This window comes from Struthio camelus, chromosome 10 (assembly GCF_040807025.1).
Source record: "Struthio camelus isolate bStrCam1 chromosome 10, bStrCam1.hap1, whole genome shotgun sequence".
NCBI lineage: Eukaryota > Metazoa > Chordata > Aves > Struthioniformes > Struthionidae > Struthio > Struthio camelus.
In genome coordinates, this window is record NC_090951.1 from 10,982,376 (window position 1) to 11,006,986 (window position 24,611).

A 24,611-nucleotide genomic window follows, 5' to 3' on the forward strand; every position below is an offset into this window, starting at 1 on the left:
TTTAGCATAGAAAAGCACATCAAAAGCAACAGCGTAACAAAATCAACAGCTGAAAGGTTAAGCCAGAAGTCATATTCAAAATGAAATAAGGCTTATCTTTTGGTCTTCTCTTTTTTTTTTTTTTTTTTTTGTTTTACTGTAAGGGAGCCGACCATCAGAACAAATAACCAAAGACGTGCTGAGTATTCCACCTTTTCATTTCTTATTGGCTAGATGATTTTATTCCAGACACATATTTTGTACTTGCTTAATACTATATTCAAAAAAGGGTAACTGGATGAAACGTAAGAGTATGATTTAGATGGTGAGACATACTTATTAGTTTATTCTGCTGACCTCTGACTTTTTGAATGTATCAGCTCGATCAGCTTGTCAAAAGAGAATACCATCAGCAAGATAGTCGGGCCCATCCACAACACAACAAGCATCATAATCTATCTACATGCCAAAAGTTGACTTGAAGGCTTCTTATAAGAAGTCTGAGACACTGCGGATTATGATACACTGCCAAAATCGGACTGCCAGTGCCTGTCATGAATCTACCCAGGAAACTGAAGATATAATGACAACAACCTTTTTAGGGCAATTATTGACATTTTATTTTATTGCAATCTTTATAAAGAACATCAAATTTCTCCTGGCAAAGAATCCAACAGTTCAAATGTAAAGACTAATTTATTCCATCTAGAGTTTCCAATTTATCAACTTCTGCTGTTTTATTTTCCTCGTTTATGTTAAAAATCTTTTAATGTAACTAATTATTGTTTCATATCCACACAATAAAGTTGATTTCTTAAAAACTAAAACTAGCGCACTCTGTCATACGCACATAGGAGACTGTTTGGAGTATAAGGAGCAAAAATAATAGTAATGTTGGCATACAGGTACATAATGGCAACATCACAAATTTATATATTGATGGAGGTTTTTAGTCCAAAATTTGGTACTTACTAATTAAGTAGAAAGATTGGGAAGGGAAGAAATACTGTGATGGTTTTGCAAGAAGTCAGAGCAGAAACAAAAGAGAATGAACCACAGCAAGATTTCAAGAGGCAAAGGACACTCCCTAAAATAATGTAGCCTTTTTTCCACGTTAGAGAAAATGAATAATCATGACAATAAAAAGAATAAACTAATTGAAAGAAGATGAGCTGTTTCAAATCTGGCCATGCTGTAGCTGAAGTTCTTACTATTACAGACAAAGTAAAAACCACATCACACAGATAAAAGAATTTCTGCTGAAATTACAGCAACCTCATGAGACAGTATGGTGTGCCATAAAACACTGCACAAAGCTGCCATCCATAACAGAGAATAAAATCTATGAGCTGAATCAAATCCACTCTAGACTGCTGCCGCTCCCTTTACCCTTTCCCAAAAGGGTTTAATGGAAGACTGATTTGTTGTCCCTTGCTGGTTATTCACAAGTCATTTTCTTCAGCCATCAACTGTCCTATTAGTGGTATTAATCAAAAGGAGAGTATCCAAGGACGTCTACTTGCTACTGCCATGTACGATACTACCATCAGCAGCTATCTGTCCTACTCAGACAGAGCAGACGAGGCACCTTATCTCAAACTCTGGATGAAGATGGGTTTATGCCAAGACAGCGTTTTATACTAAAGTTGGCTGCTGTTTCATTTTGCTGAACCTGCTCTAAAAATGGGAATCCCTAGAGAGGAGAAGCAGACAGCTGGCAATGCTTATTTCTGAAAGCACTGCACCACCACAAGCTCAACTAAAATGCAGGGGCCCCGAAATATCTGAGGGGGCCAACCCACAGTCTCTCATTTTTAAAGGTCAAGTCGGGACAGGCATGGTTCCTGGACTAAGAAGGCCGGAAAGGCTGAATTGGTGCTGGGAATACGAGAAGTCTGTTAACAGGTAGAAAAAAGCCTCCTGAAAGCTGCAGAGGACATCAGCTACTGAAAGCTGCAAAGGCCATCAGCTACAAAAACGTTTGTTTAGTCCTGTTGATCAGAGGCTCCAGTAATATACGCATGCTTTTTAGCCACTCCTCTCCATGACTTCACACGTACAAACTTTAAGAGACAATCAAACAAGACACCTGCGTTGCTTTTTCTCCTGTATTTTGTGAAGTAAGAGACTGCACGAGTGCCCAGGTACTATTCAAAAGGCAGTCGGTGCCATTTCACAATTAGTTAACAAAAACTGGATTGGTTTTTTGTCAGTTGCTTTTCGAAATCCAAGAGTTTACATATAGATGGAGTTTAAAATAGCTAAAGGAATGTGAACTGGAAAAGAGCCTGCACGTTTGAGCAGCGTGAGTCTGTCACAGAAGGTCACCGAAGTCAGTGGTCTGCTGCTGCCCACGTCAGTTTCCACAGAAGAGAGAGCTCAAAGTAACATTTCCTTTTAGTTCTGTTTTTTTGTACAATGCCTCTAATTTTTCTCCAACCAGCACTTTGTTTGCAAGGTTTGGGAAGTTTTTCCCTTGTTTCTATGTGAACCTACCAATTTGAAGTTTACAAACATACCAGTCAATCCTCTATACCAAACATCCCTGGTCAAACTCCTGTAATCTGACTCCGTAATCATGTTATTAAACAGTGTATGAGCATTTGCACTGGAATTACTAATGGAAATATGGTTTCTGAGGCAAAAATAGGTTGTAGGTAGAAGGAACCAAACTAACTTTATGAACGTCAATGCTCAGGGCACCACTGCAGCCACCAGCCGCCCTCCAAAGGGCCCAAGGCAGCCTGGGGCACCTGGGCTCCTGCGCCGTCCTCATGCACAACCAGCAGCGTCTGTGCTGGAACCAAGCCCCAGGGGTCTGGCACTCGCTAGAAACTGGTTCTTGTTACAGTATCTCAAATATAGTCTACAGAAAACTGAAACACTGAAAGTAACTTGCAAAAACCTCAATCAACTCTCTGGAAGATCAGGGATAAGCCATTATTTTGAAGAAATGGAAGGCTCATATGGTTTCATTCCTTTTTCCGCTTATTTTTGAGTTGGAACACAGGCCCTGTTAGAAGTAGCATTTCTACAGTAAACGACACAACATTTTGTTTCTGAATGAACACTTATATTCTCGGTTTCATTTTGGTTTTCTGAAGTTCTCCTGTCCATTTTCCTCTCACTTCTACTTAACCGCTTTCTATACTCATTTTTCTCATAAGCAATCAAGCATACAGACAAGAGCAGTAGTCATCTTCACAACACAACAGATCTTACTAGCAATAATTACCAAACCTTGCAGTTCTTCTGGCAGTTTAAGCTTCTTTGTATTTATTACAGAATAATGCATAACTGTTTACATTGTGCAGCATCAGTAAGAATTGTCCACCTACAGCATGCACCTGAAGCAAATGAATTCTGACAAAATTTTTAAATTTATAAAAGATTCTTTTTATCCTTAACAGGCATCGCTCTTCTGGCAACAGTAAAATTTCAATTTCTTAGTCAATAGCTAAGCAAGCCAAAGAAAATCAGGATGGTTTTTCAAAAAAGGAAAGATCAAGATCACCCTGTGAAGGCCTTAGAATTACAACTATGTAATTACACTATTCAGAACTAAGGCTGGCATGATAAGATACTTTTGTCTTTTTGGTACCACAAACCGTTTGACCTGTACTTCAGTGTCAGCTGCCTGCACACAAGGTGCTCTCTCTGCAACATCTTACATCTTAGTTTTTAGCGTGTTCAGTCCTGTGCCCCGCTTTTGAGGCTGCTCATGAATAACTGCGTGTTCAGAACTGCACACAGAAGATATACTTCCAATGGATGTTTAAAAATCAAGACGATCAAAATCTATTGGAAGACTTCTTTTCCTGTACATGGACATAATCAGCCAATAGAATGGACTATTTATGCAGTGACTAGACTCCGCTTTACCTCATCATACCAGCTCTCATCTAAGAGGCTGTCCAATTCCAATATTCTGAGCTGTTTGCCATCACTTTTTTTTCCCCCCCAAGTCATCTCAGTTCTCAGCACTGAAAGAGTACTGCAAAATTACTGTGCACTCACTCTGCAGTGACAATAATCCTCAGAAAGGCTGGCAAGTCGCATGCGAATGTATGAGAGCAAGTAGGTTACTACAAACAATTCTGTTGAGCTTACTACTCCAGCTCTACTTTTCACTCATACTGTTTAGATGCAAAACCTCAAACTTTCATTGTAAATCACTTGTGATTCAAATAATGAATTAAAAAAAAAAAAAGAATAATTTAGCCAAACAAATAAACATTATTAGTTAACTCAGAATAGAAACATTTGAAAGCAGCAGCTGAATTACTTCAGCAAGTAACGCTATGCTGTAGCATGCCCTACATCCCCCGAAGCCACTTGCAAGTATCCTAGCAGAGCAAGTTTTCTTTCAGCCATGAAACGTGAAGGAAATGGAAATTTCCGCTGACAGCTTCCCCAGTTTTGCATTCCTTCATAATATTGATAGTGCTACACAACACAGACAAGTGACTATTCTTTTATCTTACTGTTGCAAATTTGCCTCTTTCCAAAGCACCATTTTCTTTCGTGGAATGTTTATCTCAAGAAACTTTGGCTGGCAAGTCTCTAGGATCAAAGCAAGGCTCTTTTCCCCAAATAGCTAAAAATATAAAACCACAAAAAGCTGAATTTGTTAAATTTGCACACCTGTGTTAGCTGCTAGCATATACTGATCCATTTTCATTTTAATCAGGGATAAGGGGACATTAGACTTCTTTCTAATGCTTTATGGATACTGTTTAAATTTCAATAAACTACTAAAAGGAGCAATCCTTTGTTGGGCAATAGCAGTCGAGGGCCTAGTACTTTCTAACACATAGGATTATTCGAAAACAAATGGCTTTCCTAAGAAGTTTGTGCAAGCACTGCGTTTAAAGAAGGACTTCCTCCTAAACTTGCTCATCTCTCTTTTGATCAGCTATATGAACTGAAGCAAAAGCCTGTGCAGTTTATTCCATTTGGCCTTCACATTGAATGCTGACCATGCCACACCGCTCCATGTCGTTGAGGCACAGGTTTGACCATGTCACCATTCCCCTAATTCTTCAAACTCAGGAGCTCAAACCAAAATCTTTGGTTTTTTAATTAGTTGGATTTTAAGCCCTCTTTTCCTAAAGATGTGTAACAGAGTGCTATGCATAAATAACTAATGCTGCGCTCAAAGCGGCGATCTTTGTCATTCCAGTACTTGAAGGGTGCTGCTCAAACCCATAAGCCGGAGCATCTGAAAGGGTCTAGCAGTTTACCACCAAAATCTACTGCATTATTTAGAGGGGAAGGGAGGAGCAGTATTTGGCCTTGCATGCTTATGTATATTCAACATATTGTCAATGTATTGTCCAGTAGAAGAACGGTGTGCCAGTAGGCTCAAAAGAACAAGAACTACAGACAAATAGAAGCAAGGGTAACTGAAGTTATTACACTGACTCTTCCAGAGATGCAAATTCAGCCAAATCATGGACACCATGCAATACAGTGATTTCTTGACTGAAACAGTCTTGTGTAAGCCTGCTTTCAACGTAAGCCAGATCCAGTATTCAGTGTGTAACAACTCCTATCATGCCAGGAAAATAATCATGTGCTTTCTGTGACATTGACGCACTTAAAGAGTTACAATGCTCTTTTACACCTCACTGGCATATTACAGAACTGTATGGTATATAAAGACAATCTTAAATTGCTGTTATCATCTGTCAGGGTGTTGTGATACCTATTAAACAACCAGACAGGCAAGAGAAACAGAGACTATCTTCTCACTGCAGCTGCTGTTTTTCTACTTGCCATGAAGATAAACGATGCGAGTACAGGCAGAATGGATATGGAAGGAGCAAAGGCTAGACAGCTCAACAGAATTCCACTGGTTCCACAGGTTTTGTTTTGCAAGACACCTGGATCTCCTCTACCTACACAGTTACCAGTCACAGTTCTCAATCCATCTATTTAATTCATCTAGCAAGTACTCCTAGAGTTCCTCAAGAAGTCAAGTATCTCCAGGGTACAAAGGATCATCTACTTCCACATTCCATTCTCATCTCAAACAAGTCATTTAGGCTTATAAACAAGCTATTGTTAATACGCATACTACAACATTAATAATTGTCACTTTAAAAAAAAAAAAAATCACACAGAAGCCTATAAAACTCTGGAAGTGGTCTCCAACAGTAACTCCAAGAGTACTTATAAAATTATCATTATTAAAATAAAACAGAATACGAGGACAAATATCTGTAGCGTCAGAGATGCTCATACAAATAATGTCCTTAAAGCAGTAACATTTTTTGTTAGTGACTAACGTGTTGATTTTGAGACCTGTGTTTATGCAACACAATCTGAAAGTTTAACTCATAATAAAGCATGAAAGTGGAGACCTGTACAAGAGGAATGTGCACTGCCAGCAGTTCTTTTCCTAAAGCTCCTTGTATATGAGAACACGTTAAATATTGCCAGTCAATGTTTAAGAGTTACGTATGTAAGCAATTCAATACACCTGGCTTTCTCGTGCAGAGAGCACATCATTTTTTACACTATAACCCAATGATTATATTAACTTGCATAAAAAAATATATATGTAGCTCTCTCCTAATATAAAAAGAGCTTAAGAAAGAACAGGCTATCATAAATATATTAATCCCTTTTCAATTTGATTTACAAGTCTCACAAATATAGTTCCTAATTCTGATGAGAGCATCTGTCAAAGTTAAATGACTACAGACTGCATTTTCACCCAGTTCATCCACACACAGTAACTGCTGGCATTAGTTGGAATTCTTTCCTTACAGAGAGAACCTACCAGGAGATAATCTCAGTTTTATTTAATAATGTTGTAAGTTTAAACAACATTTCGAAGCTCGTTCTGCTATTAGGATTTCACTCGGCATAAACAGCACTCATACAGAATCTCAAATTATTAGTAGAAACTAAAGTTCAAAAACCAAATTTAAGAAGTTTTGCAGCAATTTTTACAGAGTGAAGATTTGTATGAACTTACAGTAAGATTCCAGTTGATCTGTGGTATTCTTGTGTGAAGATTTAGACTGAACATAAGCAACAGAACTCCAGTAACCACCAATGCACTACAGCTCACAAACTCAAAGAAATAAAGGCCTTCGCAAGGGGAGCATTCCATGATGGTCTCTATGCAGATGAATGCAATCAGTGCCAAAACCTACGAAGAAAAACAAGTGGAAAAAATATAAATAGATCTCCACATTTTGAAAATAGCCACAAGTATTCCTGAAATTTCCATTGGGAACATGATCAGTTTGCACTCAGGAATGTGCGATTTTAGTTTATAACAGGGTACTGTGTAAGAACAAAAACAAAAGCAATTTCATACAAGACTTTTTGGATATCTCCTGTTCAATAAAGTTTTTTTTAATAGAATTAAGTCTAACATCCAAATGACTGAGACATGCAAAAAGGCATGAAATCCCTCCAGGACATTAGCTTAATATGCAATACAGAACCTCAAACATTTTATTTCATTTTTTTACTCATGACATCCCATTCCAAAATTTGAAGATTCAATGCATCTGTCTTTCAGATCAGCCCCAAGTTCAATTTTATAGTATTAATATAGTGTGATTGTTATAGCCATTTAAAATTATTTCAATAGAACTTATTTAAAATTCACTTTCAGCTTGAAATCTAAATCAAGTAAAAACAGCATAGATTCAGGATCTGTACCTGCCTCCAAAAATGCCTGCCCATTTCCATGGCTTGCTTTTTTTTTTTTTTTTTTTTAAAAACATCAAGGTGTTTATTTGAAATAGAAATATGTTTTATCATTTCCTTCCTAATAAGGCAGTAAAAACAGCAACTAACGTACGGAGAAAAATACAGCTAAAGTCCTAGTGCTGCAAAAAAATATCTATCTATAATGGGGATAATTGTTAATCACACTCAATTCAGAAAGACATAGTGATAAAGTTAACAGAAAAGCAGGCTTTTGCAAGATGAGAGTTTAATTTACTATTTAGGATAAAATAGCAAAACTTGCTACATGTGTCCAATGCATAAAACTAAAATATAACAAATACATAGCAATATTAGCTACCTATCCTTCCTACGGGAGGATAGGAGTTATATATGTAAATGTACATGTCAAACTCTTCAAATACAACAGTGAAATAATTTCTCATTCTTCATAGCAAGCAAGGAAGGCCTTAGTAGTGTTTTGCTTTGTTTTTCAAGACAACAACCTCCTGCTTACTCACACAACATCTCTCAGAAAGAACTCACTTTGCCGCAAAGTTCTACTGACATGTTAGTCAAATCACTTAAATTTGAGGATGAAGAACTTGCGTAGATAGCTTCTTCAGAGCTAAAAATCTCACTTCCAATGTTTTGCACAAACAACACTTAAATTAAAAAGGTTAAATAGTAGCCACAATACAGAACAATTTCTGCTAAATTGTTCTCTGCATATATCAGTAAGGCTTTGCAGATTCACTCTTTCTTCTAACACCTTTTTTCCGCAGTTCAGGAGAGCAGGAGCTGCGCTAATTTTTGCTAGTTAATAGAGCAGGCTGGTTCCCATTAAACAAATCCTGAATGAATACCAAGTGACTAAACACTTTAGAGAACAAAGAGTAGCTTTGGATTTTGCCTTTGACATTGAATAGCTACAAAAAAAAGAAGAAAGAATATTCACTGAAATTGAACACTCAAAAAAACACAAAAAACAAAACCCAAATTATGATTTCAGTAATATAACACTAAAAATATGAAATATTCTGTCCAGACACAGCTTCATTTTACACTATTAGCTTGCAATGATGTGAACAGAAGCCTCATAATTGACCATGACAGTGCCTACAATTCTAAAAGGAAGCAGAGATCCAAGAAATACCTTAAATGTTTTAAGTAGGAACAATATCAAAGATTAATACTAAGCATTAACTGGCAAAATTTTAACTTTTAGATGTTTCAACATAATAAAACGTCCAGCATTCTTGCCACTATTTGTGGATATATTATGACACTTCCAATACTTCTATTGTTTTAAAAGAAATGTTTTAACAATATTCTATAGAAATACTGTAGTACAAGGCCTAGTAATATAAACAGCTCTAAACTGTGCCACCAACATTAGGCTGAAGGAACCAAAAATCCTGTACACCAGTCATTACAGTGGACAACTCCTACTGGCATATGGAGTTTGGGTTCTTTTGCTGATGAAATCTTACACTGACTTTTCTCCACGCCAGACGGTATTAATTCTTCAAGGCTGATATACTCATCTTGCCGGTCAAAGCTCAAAGGTTTTACAGAAACGGAGTATGCATGGAAGAGGCACTTAGGGCAACGAACTTTAATCGTCACACATTACTTACTCAATCCCAAACTCAGATGGATACAGATTACCACAACTTTGAAGTAATGCTACCTTAAGATTTCACTTTATTACTCAAGGAGTGATAAAAGACATTTCACACACACTCGTAAGAGAAAAGTGCTAGTAGCATGCGCCTAGCTTTGACCTAACCCAAAGTTTTAAATGCTAGTTAAGACAAACATGGGTTTTCACTAAGTAACATGCTTCAGCACTGTTGTACAGTATCCTAGGTTGTGACGGCCTAAGTCTACTGATATGTTTAAGGGGCGACTTGGGAGGAAAAAAAAATCACAATTGCTTCAGTTTCTGATGAAGAGTCTAATAACAAAGGTGAAGCTGATATTTTGGAAACCTGTGCACAACACTAACTCGCTAGAAATGGGAGTATTCCCATCACAGGGTAGACCAGGACTCCTGGACACTTGCAGAGACAGCGAAAGGAGAACATTCTCATGCCCACAATTTATTTGCAACACTTCTGTACTGCAAATCAGGTTCCAACTAGATGCCTCACTTTCTCTTGTGATAATGTATTTAACCCACCCCAAAGATTATCTTTCCCACCAATGTTAGGAATAACGCCTTTCTGTTAACCATTTATTATTTATCTCACAATGAATGCTGTGACTAAAAATAAAACCTGAGTTATCACATCAAAAAAGTTAGCCTCCCACAGACACTTCCCTTTTTCAACAATAAGGAAAAAAAATTTTATTTTTTTTTTTTTTTTAGAAAAAACATCTGCTCTTTGATACATCAGGATAATCTTGTCCTCCTACACATTTTTACATTTGCCAGAAGTATCCTTCCAATTAGTTATAAATAATGTGAATCATCTTTAAAAACTCACTAATGCCACTTTCACTACTAATTTCAATTTTGATATGAACTCTATTTTATTTCTAATGGAAAAGTGAACTATTTTGTGAATTCGCAAGATTTCTGGAACAAGAGCTGAAGAAACTTGCCCAATGCCATGGTTCATTCATTGATCAAGTTCATCGAAAAAGAACATGTTAACATTGTAAGAAAAACTATTCATCCTCACTGCGTTATTAAATATATGAAACAGATCATCTGTCAGACACGTTATATAAATTAGGTAGTGAATTAATACCATTTCCCAACAAATTGTTTCCACTCAGAATACCATTTGATTGATGTAACTATAAAGTAGGATGCAGTTTGATCATAAGCACGTACGGAGCGTTCAACTGCAAAGTGAAGATGAACAAAATATATACTTATATGTGTATATGTATATATCTCACCAATCCCAGCTCTTATTTTCTGATGGACTTCGCTGCAGGTTAAGAGCTAAACATTTTCTCCTGCTCTCTCATAGAGCTCCATTAATTATAACCAAGATATTTTCCTTCTAACATCTACATTTTTTCTCCATAGCCTATCTCCATGAAAATAAACATCGAAGTAGTTTTCTATAAAATAATTTTTGTATAAAATGGTATAAAATTAACAATTTGAAGTATTTGCCACAAACTAGTAAAGTCTATGGAAAGTAAGACTTTCAGACTACTAAAAAAAACTCTACATGTTCCCTTTTTTTGGATAATCCAATTCCTCACAGACATACATGAACACAAGGGAAGTTCAGACTGGATACAAATAAAAGACTTTTTCAATATGGAGACAGCCAAGCAGCCTCTCACCCAGAAAGGCTGCGCAGTGTCTATCCTTGGAGGTTTTCAAGATCCAACAGAATACAGCCCGAAGCAACCGGATCTCACCTTACAGCTGACCATGCTTTGAGCAGGAGGTTGGGCTAGAGACCTCCTGAGGTCCCTTCCTTCCAAGCCTATGATCTAACATAGTTTGATCATGGCCATTTTTATTACTTATACACATACACAATTTTAAAAAAATATATAATGTTAATTTGTTTAAACTAAGGTAAATCACTTGGATAGGATGCACCCATTTTACCTAATTTTACCTGATTTGGGGCGTTTTGTAGTCACATGCCTGATTCATAGTAATCTTTCCTACCTGACTACTATTCAAAAAAGTCCTTTGTAATCCCCCACCTCCCCCCAGAAGTGTCCATCCATTAAGGCTGTTTCAGGAAACGCTATGTCCAAGTCTCAGTTAAGCAGCCCGATTTTTCAAAAGCTTTTTGCAAAGCTGAATAACAAAATGACAAAATGCCTGTTGAACTAGCTCAACTACATGAAGCTTACTGCTTACCAAGGCTCAGAGACCTGAAAAGTGACTTCTTCAGATCTTCCCATACTATTCCTCATTCCATCTTTCTGCCAAACCAGATATGTAAAACGTAAAACTGCTGCCCTGGCTTGCAAGTGTTGGCTCTATCTGCTCTCGCACGAGGGGAGAGGCAGGATGAAGACCACGCGACTGCGCCTCTTCCCCTCCAGCCTGGGCAGTTCCATCTGGACACCATTTCGGGGCACACAGATTCACACCGCACCATGTGACCAAGGTGCAAAATTGCAGATGAAAAAAATATTCATTCCTCAGCTGCTGAGGCTTCACTACCGCTTTATAACACACCAACCTCAGGACACCAAAGACGGGAACTATTTACGCCTGTGTCCGACTCCCATGACTGTTGTTACAGGCCTACCTAAAAACAAAACAAAAACACACACACACGCACTGTACTGCGGCACAGGTCCCAATCAACAACAAAAAAAAATGCTGCAGTTTAATCTAATACAGAAGGCAATCTATACTTTTGTCACACCACTTTTTATACTTTTAAGGTGATGAGGTTTGACATAAAAGTTTTTCCGTAAGCTCTAGGTTGGCTTGCTGAGAAAGGATGAGGAGCTGAATGTGGTGGAGATCTCCTTTTGCATGAATTACTGCGCTCTCCTAGAAATGACACAGCTACAACCCCTTCGAGCAGAGTCAACAGAGGAAGCTTTCTCTGGTGGATGAAATGAAACTTCTCAGCTGGTTTTCTTTGCAGTGAATACTTTAGGGAGTTTTCTATTTCACCTTAATCCCTCCAATGCCCTAAGGTTTCCCTTCTATTTTTATACTCTTCTTGAGAGAGATAAGTAGCTATTGCATCTATATGAATGCATATAGAGGTGTTTATCATGGAAACACCAGGTTATTTCCCTAGATGCCTGCGTCCATGCAGAGGGACTCCAGGCTACCACCACATCGTCTCAAACAAGGGAGGTGCAGGAGTCAGGCCAACAAAAGCAGGTCTGCCCAGACTCACAGTACAACGCGTGCAATACAGCTTTAACTTTGCCCTAAAGGAAGCTCCCCCAGCGCCTTCCTCCCTCATCTCCGGCTGCCAGGTAACGCAGAGACAGGAGAACAACAATCACCAACCAAAGCACCACGCATAAGATATATTTCCCAATAATGGACCTTTGGGCTTTTTGTTTTTTTAAATAAACTGGCATACTGTTATGCATTTTTATTGTCTGAGACATTTAGGATTGCTGAAATAATTCATGCAAACGCTGAGGCTATGGCACCTGTATTAAAGAGTACTGAAGCCCCACATAAAGGCTCTGTTCAGGAGTGACGCAGCCCCTCACTGGAAGGGAATGAAGCTACCGCAACTTACGGCCGCTTAATTCTTGAAAGAGAGCCTCTACACTGGGATTCAATGTCCTTTAATTTAGGCACATTAGCCTCATACCATTATTTTATTCACCTCAAGTTTCCTGTAAATTTCCCTGGAGATGAGCCCTTCATGAAAAAATCATCTGCCTTTGGGCTAAGTAAATGGTTTATATTTACATCATTTTTTTTGGCAACACAGGCATTTAAGACATAAAACACTGTATTTCAGTAAAATGGGCAAAATGTGCTATCACAGGCACCCAAACTTGAAAAGGAGCTTTTAGGAGGGTACTAATGGTATATTTTTCCTGTGAAAGATGAAACACACTGCATTTTATTTTTGGGGAAAAAAAAAAATCATCAAATAACTTTAGCATTAAAAATAAAAAAAGATAGTTCTGCAATGAAAGCAAAGTAAAAAAGTAGTTTTCCTGTTTATCTAAAACGTACCACAGAAAGCCTTATTGTGTGGTTAAATGACATAATTACACATGGTTTCCGAAAAACCACAAAATGGTCAGCATTTTTTCTGTCTGAAAAATACCCACAAAATTTTAGGAAAAATGTCACACTACCAAGACATTTTTTCTATCCAGACTGTTTAAATTAATGCTACGGCACAATACCCATGCACAAAGCAGAGAAGAAATAAATTGCTTTTACACCACTTAGTATCTGAAGACATTAAACTTTCTTGAATTAAATTTTAGATTTATTGTTCTCATTTGCTTGGCCCAGCAGCCCTAAAAATGTATGAAACCAAGTGGGTCTCATTCTTTGCAAAGCACATGCATTTCCCACATCTAAAACAGCTGGCACAGATATGAATATTTTGGATCATATGGCCTGAACACAGTACTGCTTCTCCAGCAGGAAACCATCTTTTACCCTAAGCAGAAGAATGACTGATTTCCTGCCTGTTCCTCGTCTGCATCCTTCAGACTGAAGAAATATGTTATTAACTCTTGTAATCAGACTGCAAGGAGCTTTATATCACAAAAAAGCATAAACTTTTCTTAAAAAATAGGAAATTTAGGAAAACGATGCTTACCAGGGAAGGCAGTTGAAACGAGCACAAATAATTCAGCACCCTGGATAAACTAAATGGCACCCAATGGCACCAAAATACTGACGAAATACACTGAACAAAGCCAGAGCGCTAGAACTACGCTAGCCAGCGAATTATACCTCCAAATTCAAGTTGGATCTATTTTTGGTGGTGACAATAGAAATAACAGCAGAACACGCACATTTCAGATCTTCGTTTCACCTCTAGTGCTGTATGTGTAGCTATGATCCTTAAGTTTTCCACTATCTTTAGCTCAGTTTTGGATATACCACAGTGAGATTTCCACATTATTTAATATTGTGAAATTCTTACTAAATCATCTGATCTTGTGCCACTTTCAAGGATTACAGAGAATTAATGGAAGCTCAACTACTGCCGACTTCCCTTTCTCAACTCAGGCATAAGACCAATTCTAAATACAGAACATATTTCTAAGACCAGAAACGTCTTGATGGCGTATTACGGGGAAGAGTCGTATCTAAGAACAAGGGTAACTTTTTAACATCCACAGAGTTAAAAGAATGATATTTGCTGTGAAACATTTTAAGTAAATTACACCAGAACTGACACTTATTCTAAAAGAGGTTAACTGGATTGAAATAAGGTGAACAGAAGAGATGCTCAACTAAAATGGAAATGCATATTTTAAAAGTGAAATGAATAATAGTCTAGAACAAAAGAAACCTGTGTAGGTGAAGCAGTACCTTATTTCCTGCTAAATAGGCTTTGGTACAGTATTTTGTTTATTGCTTAAAAACACCTATCTAATAAATACTCTTAGCTAATAATGTATGTAGTGTAATACTAATTCCGATGTTAATAGCATTACTCTAAAATACTATTGATTAAGGAAATATTTTATAAAAGGGCTTTTTAAAAGAAAAAAAAGTTAGTTCTTACTGTTATTTCTAAGCCAAATAATTTAAGCAGTTTTTTTTCATGTTGCATTTATATTTTTCTCAAAGTAAATATATTTTAGCATTAGAAGTAATAATTTAACATGCAGACAGTTGTGATGTTTTTCAACAGCACAAACCCCCCAGTTTGTGCAATGCCTGCACAGTTCTTTCTGGAGTTGTCAGTCCCATTCCCTATGCAATAGCGAGTCCGAACAAGCATTCTCACTCAAGCGCTACCACCACCCCAGTTTGTCTCCATCGCTCATGGGATTGTGGCAATTTACACTTAAGCCATTTGAATCCACCTAAGTTCCCCGTTCCCCATGCTATGGCTCAGAGCAACAACAGTGATGATACTCCACCGAAATCTCACAGGGGAAAAAAAGGCAGCCTAGTCTGTGTTAGTAACAGATGACTTCCTTGTACCATTTGCAACAGCACATCAATTTAACATTAATAGGCACAGAGAGTCTTGCAGATCTGCAATACTAGACTTGTACCCTATCTGCACTGCTCCATACCAGGTGACCTCAGGCTGCAGTGTCAGACACTCCAGTGTCTTTGTCCTGCTTCTCCATCCCCTTTCTCCCTGGAAGGAAAGCCGCTGCTTGAGTGGTTCTTCACACCCTGCCCTCAACACCTACAATGGCACCAAGCCTGCAGGACAAGGTGGTGAGAAGAGTCATCTCACTGCCTCCACCCTCCTTAACAGTGTTGTAGCTAGCCTATCCTATTTGAAAGTTCATTTGAAAAATCATACAGAGAGCCACGCTTCACATAAAGGCAAATAAAGCACACAAAACGTAGCTAGCTTCTTCCAATGACTCCTTTTGATAACAGCTTAATCTCTAGTCCCTGGGAACTACAGTTCACGTGCATCGTAATTCCAAACATTTTCATGCACTGGAAGCTGCATGAAAACTTCAAGCTAAGGAAACGAAAAGCTTGCAAGTCAAAAGGCTTATTCTGCACCAGATACACTAACTACACTATTCTACACCAAATTTTGCCAATGGCTTCAGCAAATGAACACAAAATAGTAAAACACAGGACTATTTTCCCCCCTTCCTTTTCACTCTTTCCCGATATTTGAGGCTTGGTTTTCCTGTTCATTGTCGCATGCTCATTTTGATGGCTACATATTTGCCAGCCTAGCTTTTTATAGCCATTTCTCTATTATTCCAAACTTTATAGGCTAGTCTTTCTAATGATACTGTCTAGTGCAAGACACCAAAGACTCCTCCGTGGGAGCTACAACTCGCTAAGGTCAACGGCCAGATAGTAAAAACCTCTACATAGCTGGCTTAACAAGACTCGGCGTACCCGTGCCTACACAAAGGGAGCCAAGAGGGACTTGCCTCAAAGCACGCTGAGCTCTTACAGACTAACCATTGTAATACTTCCATGTCAAACTTCACAACAGCAGCCTGGAGTGTTCATAAAAAAGCATAAATAAGCAGGCACATAACACAAAAGTGGGAACTCTTAACATGTAAAACTATCAAGCTTCAAGTCTAATATTACCATATTTGAGTAACATTTGCATATCGTATCCCTCAATATACTACCAAAAAATAAGTCATGCATTTCTTCAGTGCTGCACTAAATAATTTTGGGTATACTGACTCCTTTGCTTCTTCCTTAGCCACTGCCAGCTTTACATATTGGGGGCAAAGGGGAGGCAGGGTGGGGGAGATGAAGAATACAGTATTTTCCTAGAAGTCCCATTTGCTATTAGTCCTACTCAAACCAGCTTTATTAAAGTAGTGGAGTAAGAACTGACTGAAGGAAACAAAGTGGGGATACATTCTAGCTTAACAGTTGAGTTTAAAAAAAAGTTTTAGTAATCATCACTTTCAAGCACCAAGGCAGGGGAAGACGCATCTTGGCTTTAGATTACATATATTTTGTAATCTGTCCATTTTCACTTTTATTAGCCAGAAAAGGAAAGGAGCTTTAGAGAAGCCTACTAGCATGAGAGTTAACATAAATAATACAGTTAACAGAACTGTTAACAGAAACAATAGAAGACCTGGTCTGAAAAAACTTACCAAGGTCCAACAAGCCTATCGCTCAGGCCTTAAATGACAAAAGCAATCTTTTGGAATGAACAGGTTGTGAACAGAGAAAATCAACTGGTTATAGTGCCAAATAGGGTAAAAGCCCCTACAAATTCCTCCGCAGAAACATTAGGTCACAGGATTACAGCTTCATGTGAAGTGAGTTACTGACTCATAGGAACTATGATCAATTTCATTCCTATTTTTATTCATAAAAATTCCTTGATTTTTTTTTGATTTTTTTTTTTTTTTGCCAAATGCAGTTTTTAAACTTAAACACAAAATTACTGATTCACTGAACCTTTAATAAAGGCTGCCCTCAATCTGATAATAAAACATAAAAACACATTAAAAGACTAAGGTTGCAAGTCTAAAGCTCAAAACTGGAAAATGCTAAAAATAGGTTTATTTTTCATTAGTGTGACTCTTTAGGTGTTGTATACTATGGCACCATCTTTCATTCAAAGATTAAAGATTTTCCCAAGAATATTGTCACATGGAACAGATAATACTCACAGGTGTTCTTCCTAAGAATGAATGGTAATTCTTGTTTGCTACTTATTTTGGTGACTTAAAGACTAACATAATAGTTTCACTGCAAGTCACTGGTTTTGTTTCAGCATTTATTAGTTTAAGAACAACTATAAAATATGCTTAAGATAACTTTTAAAAATTCATTATCTCCTATTTTTATCTCTAAATTTACCTAAATTACAAAAATCAGGAAAGAATTAAGGAGAAAGTAATTGAAAAACAGACTGATACCATTTAGCTGACATCCCTCAAACATCACCGGTGCTTTACTACACCACTCCACAAACTAACTCAAACTCATACTAATAAAGACAATTTCGTTTGAAAATTATACTCTTCCACTGTATGCTTCCAAAATGCAAGACGAGCTACTTTTTGAGTGAGTGAACTAGAGAGAGAATCTATGCTTGTCATTGTTATTATGTCAAGCTGTAAACGCTCCTAACTTTTTATATCTTTGCTGTTCAAAATATCTGGATACATGGAGTTACCCTATTCTTGTCTTCGGGCTGCATGCATATGGTTCACGCACACTCACTCTCTCCTGGGACACAAGTTACTCAGATTATGCTTGTGTGATTTTTAAACAAAGTATAAAAGAACTTGGTTATTCCTTCACTTTATGAAAATTCTCAACTTAGCTCTTAAAAAGGAAAAATCAACACTTCTAAACTGGCTTCATGCTCTCATTCATATTCATAGGTCAACCTGCGCTGGAAACCAGGATATTCAAAACAACATTAAAACACAGTACTGTAAATTCTGTAACAAATAGTAGGATAAATTAATTGGTTTTAAAAAGTAAAGGTGTACTCATAAAATCTGTTAATGTATTTGATCTGTACTGCCTCACGTTTAACTAGCCTGTTAGGTTATTTTAAAAAGTGAAAGTACTATGTTAAGACTATCAGAATAACTCTGTATCCTTTAAAATCCTGTTTAATCCCAATTATGAGTAAACATCAAACATCCCACAAATACTAAAACAAGAAAGGAATTTTAACGAGAAAACAATCAAGAAGTTTAATGGATTCCTTAGGACCACTTTAAGTTTTTTGTTTTTGTTCAAAGGAAATGGTGCAAAATGTCCCTGCAATCCCAACGTTCCCAAGATTGCAATCTGAAGGCCCCCTTAGATGCCATGCCTTAAAAGGCAAAAATAGTCTAGACATACTGGTAAAACAGAACATTAAAAAAAAAAAATAATAGATGTAGGCCAGAACGTTAAAGAGCACTGCCAGCTGTACTGGGGAATGCATGAAACTCTCAAGCTTGTCTTGCTGTTTAAAATCGTCTTAAAACTATTATCTAGTAAGAGTTCATCCAAAATAGAAAAGAACCAACAAACCTTCATTGCATAACTGCAAATCCACCTACTTGTGATTTTATAACTAAGGAACAGATCTGCCTGAAGACTGCAAACACATTTGACAGACTGCAAACAGAGGACTACAAAAGGTTGTTACCACCACAAAAGCCTTAAGACTCTACCAACAATGCCTCGGCCTTTTGAGTCAAGATCCTTACTGGACTATCACCATGAACTAAATATACTTCACAAAGAGTTAACTCATTTTCCTATAATTCTGGAAGGACACTTCTAACAAAATATTTTGAAGCTATCACTAAGTGGTGCCATCATATAAAATTAGAAGATCCCAATGTTTAATAAAAGGATTCACCTACATTACACAAAAACAGCCTCTCCCAAGATAACAGAGTTAAATGCAACAATTAGCTTCTTTTACAACAGTAAAAGATCAAACACCCAGTTAGTTTCTTCTCAACATTCAACTGGTAATATCAATTACTAGCATGAAAATAATTTCACGAGGCAAAGGTTACTGAAGGTTAAGACTCTTAATTTAACTGTTTCATGATATTCATAACATCTGTGCTTGCTGGTTGCTTTCTTGCATGAATATTTCAGTTTTCAATGTATAAAACCAAAAAAAATTACTAACATGGAAATACTTGTAGTCAATTCATAAAATAACTTGGCAACAGAATTGCCACAACATCACAAGAGTGCCACCACATCGCATCGCGGGCAGATCTGCAGCGTTTGAAAGTTAGAATATTTACTTTAAATGAAACTTGCAGCCGAAGTATCACTGTATCCAATTCCAGATCCGAGTACAGGGCATATTTCCACATACTGAGTACACTGTTGCTGTGCTTTCAAGCTATCTAGTAACAAAAGGAACTATCAAGAACAAGCTTGCAAAGCTGCAAGCTAAACTTTTCATGAATTTAGATGCAAGCAAAAGAAAATTTAAAGAAATGTCTTGTTCAACAGCATCAGCATCTGAATATCAGGTTACGTACAAAAAAAAAGAAGTGTAATTGCAGATAACGCCGAAAACACTTGTTTGGGTAAAAATACACCGTAATTTTCCATGAGCTAAGGCATTAAGTACCAGAGCCTTAAGATCAGTCAGAATTGGGATCCGTGAAATTATAGTTCCCAGTTTAATTTGCATACAATGAGATTAAAACTTTAGAAGTTGCCCTGCTTACCTGAAACCGTATTTCAACCTTTATCCCATTCTAATAACATTGTATCGTGACAACAGATTTCACCCGAGGTGCCTACTAAGTAAGATGATGCTTGAGATCCCATAACTGCAGACTCGGCATTACCTGATTCACGCTGTTCTGCGCTGCACGGGCTTCTCGTTTCAGGCGAGTGCTATGCTAGCTATGCTATGCTAATGCTGAGACCCGACTACTTCTCTACTCATGACTATATGTTCTTATACCTATTCTACACATGGTTTGTTTCATCTTGCTTTTGCTTTCACCCTCCCATTATTCTGAAGTAGTGACTGTACAAGCTCCAAAGACACCTAAATACTACTTCCATGTTTTGGAAACAACTAACAAGCCATCCTAACCTTAAGTGACTTTAAAATAATAATAGTAATAACAATAATAATGACTTTTTTTGTGCAGCTCTAATTTAGCAAGAGTAACTGCTATCATTATAGACTAGCAACAGTTGTTAAGATGTCTATTCAGCATCCATTCTGCAAACAGCACTCTTCACATACAAAATTTAAGTACAAAATCAATTGCTAAGGTCTAGAAGCAAGGCAAGTATTTCTGAAATACAATTTTGAGCATGGGATGATGACTACTAGAAAGCATACAAGTTGATTTGACAAACGATGCATTAACTGGCAACAAAAGTAACTGGTTCCTCCCATGCTGGTTGTGTTACAAGAAAAAAAAAAAAAAATCTCTTAAATGCCAGGCCCTTCTCCTTGTCTCCTCATCTCAAAATACTCATTAAGTCACTAGGACGGCTCATCGGCATAAGACAGATTACTAGAAAGATTACAAGAGAAGAAGGTAGTTTTCCAAAATAGAATTCCATTATAGGACAATTCTCATTACAGCATCTGTAATTAGCATAATGTATCTATTACTATTATACTGGTTTATTAGGGGAGAAAATAATATAGTATATATATTACAAAGATTACAGAACTTTCTTCAGAAAGCAAAATTTAAAACTATCCACTGTCTCAGAGAGAAACTGAAAACAGGATTTTGGAGTTTAACATGACAGTAGGACAACAGTAGATGACATTTAGGACCCACCGCAAAAGACACCCAAAAATCATTCTCTTTTCTGTAGAAAGTAACTGCTTTAGCTGCACACAAAAACAATAAAAAGAAAAGCTAAAACAGTGTTATCTCATCGTTCTTCCTTCTATGGTAGATGTCAAGTATAAAAACATCACATGGCAACACAGATCTAAACCGTTTCAACAGAAATCGGTTAACAACAAGATTAAGGCTGACTATGGCAACAACGACAAAAGAATAAACAGTTATAAATTTGCTAGAATTAGTTTCACATCAGAAATCAGAAGGTTTCTATACCTCAGAAGAGCAGAATAAATGAACAAGAACTAACTTTAAGAGGAACCTTTAGCACTTATGGCACAGAGCTGTGTGTGATGCTAAAGCCTGCCTTAGAAGACTTCTGATGTCTCCTCCAGTGCTCTGCTTCTAGCTGAGACCACTAAATGCTTTAAGAGGTCTGGCTGGATGACCGGAATGCTGAGGAGTGACCTTACTATGCAATAAATATGACAGAGAAATGTCATTTAATGTTCTCTACCAGGTACAGTCTGATTTCTTGTAGCTTACTTATTACTGCATTTATAGTAAAAATAATAAAAAAAAAACACCTAAATGTCATGACAACTAATGTGAAAGAAATCCAAATTTCTTCTTAATCACATTCAGTGGCTAGCTGATAACTTTATTATTTACAGAATAACTACTGCTGGTAAAGCGCCTGGTTCCCTACGCTAAGAACCCGCATACTAGGCGGAATAAGATCACATTGGTTTACAGATGCATGAGAGCAGTATAGACGGACCAAGAAACACAGAGATGGGGAAAGACATGTCCAAAGATATGAAGTAGTAGATCGGGGAGGAGAGGAAGGATCTGTCTAATCCTCACCACCAGAAGCCATCAGAATGAGATACTGAGCTGAAGGCACCAGAATACCACAATAATTAAATATGAGATAACTGAACACGTCTTTACTTTTCAACCTTATTCTCATGGTTAGCAATTAGCTTACTCCTTGAAACAGTAATTATATTAAGAGTATTAACATTTTAGAAACAATTCTCAATAGCCTTATTATCCATGTAGATATGCATTACAGGCTTTTTGACTTTTTAGTTCTTCACTGCAATAGATTCCAATAGCAAAGAATTTTAGCGTAGCCCTGGACTTAACTAATTTCTGGATCTGGAAATGCATAACGATAGTAAGTCGCAAAATAAGTTTTTCCAGCATTCAGCTGCTCTCCACAAATGAAGACTGAACACTTTATATTCAAAAAATTGAGAACACAGGAACTGCTATACCCATCAGAGCTAAAGTTCATTTATCCCAGAATCTTGCCTCACCCAACAGGCATTAGCATGTGCCTGGAGAGGAGAGCAAGACTGCAGCAAGCACGCTGCGATACTTCCCCAGCACACTCAGCAGCTTTCAGCTCAGAGACCTCCCAAGCAGAAGCATTATCTTCGTTAACAGCAGCCTGATGCACTTTTGTAGCAAAATTTTGTCTGTAGAAACAGACACATTAGGAAAGTAAGTCTAGGACTGTCCTAGCCACAAAGATCAGTCACCCCCTATCACAAATGCCACCCTCTGCTAAGGTGGCACATGATAAGGGGTTTTTGTTTGGTTTGCTGGTTTTAGGGGTTTTTTTCCCCCCCCCCTTCTTCTCTTTACACTTACAGCTTCCCTCAGAGGGTAGTTCTGCAATCTTACTGCTCCAGTTAAACCATTCCCAGCTACCACCAATGTCAGAAGGACTGGTTAGGCACTATTTTTCACATCAGCTGCCCCAGTTGTTAAAGGTGATTATATTACTTTTAATCAAGCGCATGTGGAAACCTAGCAGGGTCCTGATGGGAACCGATGAGGCTGGTTCCCATTAGGATCTTGCCTGGTTTCCTCATAACTCACCTGCTGCCCTGACAAAAAACCCACCATGAGCTACAGCTCCAAAAGAATCCAGCAAGGAGACAACTCAGGCACTCATGATTTTCCACAGAAATTTCAGTGCCAATATACTCCCAATATCCAATTCTAATAATAGTAAGATCCTTGAAGATGCAGAAGATAATCATGAAGGAAAAACAATTCTCCATATAGAAAAGCTGAAGTGAAAAATAAAGTGAGAAAAAGAAAAGCAAACAATCTCTTCTATAGAGAAGTACAGCAATTTCCAGCGACTCACGCTATCAAAGATTTGTGGGTAAGAGGTGCTACCTGCTAACTAGCCTGTCTCTTTTGGCCTCCTTCCAATTCCTTATACAATAAACAGCTTTATTAAGCAAGCACTGTCAGAGAGAGGAGAGGACGTTCTCCTTAGGAAGTGTAAGGATAAACGGGCAGAAGTACTGAAATCATTTGAGGGTGTCGATAGTAAAGTTTTCCAGGGATATATGTTTGATTGTACAATAATCTCCATGGGAAGTATTAAAGTGCCCAAAAGCAGGGGAAACATAAAACCGTGCCAGAGAGAGTAATGAAAATAAACTCTAAAGATCTCTTCTGCAGGTCTCCGAGGACAGCTCTGTAATCTCTCACGTGTGCAGTATGGCAAGGTACTAATCCATCTCAACACTGGAAAGTCAGTTAGAGAATTCCCATTTACACTGCAACTTCCCAAAAGGAAAAAATATTTCTTTGTATAGTACACATTGTCCTAACTTCTCCCTGCCTTCCATTTCAAGTTCAAATCTTCCTTTTCCAAAAAAGGTAAAACTCCACTCAACTTCAAGTCTTTCTTCTCCTTTCTCCTCATTCATTTCCCTTCACGCCATTTTCTTCTGCCTTGCCTAATGACATCTTAAGTCCCTCTCAGCCACCCTACCGTCTGCCTGAAAACGCCTGTCCCGATACCGTCCACACTCACTGCCTACTTATCTTCCTTCAGGTGTCTTTTTTAAAAGAGGCCTGCTCTAACACCAATTAAATCAGAAGTTTCCTCACAGATCCAAATAAACACACTGTCTTTCAAGAATTAATTGCTCAGATGTTGCTCACCCCTCATCTTTATCTCCAGCTAGACACAACCTACTGAAATTGTGCATTTCTCAGGTCAGATTCTTCTCTTTATATCTAGCCTTATATAAGTAATAGCAGACACCAAGCAACTGCATTTAAAGAGAGACGTTACTGTTAGTTGCATTAATGCTCAAGAAGGACCAAAAAAAAAAAGCTAAAGCATCTGCTGTTGCAAGCTGGTAGGGTTTCTTTCTTGTTTTTCAATTCCTCTTTATAGAGCTATTTCAACAGAACGATAAGATAAAACGCAAGTGAAAGGGCTGCGTTCTAAAAGCTCACTCATCTAACAGTAAAACATTCAAGAGAGTCAGCTCAGTGCTAAGTTCTTCGACATTGGTCCGTTTTATTACTTCCTCACTATTCTTCATATTTAATATTAAATGACTATGAGCAGAGAGCCATATCTACTACATAATTGCTAAACTTAGCCTTGTATATAGGTAAGAAATCCCAATGTATTAAAACACAATTTTTAAAGACTGCATACCCAATGTAAAATTAACAATAAATATAGTACTCAGTCAACCTTTTCCAGGAGCCAGGGGACAAAAAGT

At 37.6% G+C, this 24,611-nt stretch overlaps 1 protein-coding gene across 2 annotated transcripts in view; it reads right to left on the reverse strand.

The window, feature by feature from the left end:
• Nucleotides 1-24,611, reverse strand: part of LOC104143973 (thymidine kinase 2) — an 84,455-nt gene that overhangs the window by 56,214 nt on the left and 3,630 nt on the right. For both annotated transcript variants that reach the window (XM_068955771.1, XM_068955770.1), the window contains exon 2: nucleotides 6,965-7,141. In XM_068955771.1, the coding sequence (XP_068811872.1) occupies nucleotides 6,965-7,141 (177 nt within the window). The remainder of the gene's footprint in view (nucleotides 1-6,964; nucleotides 7,142-24,611) is intronic.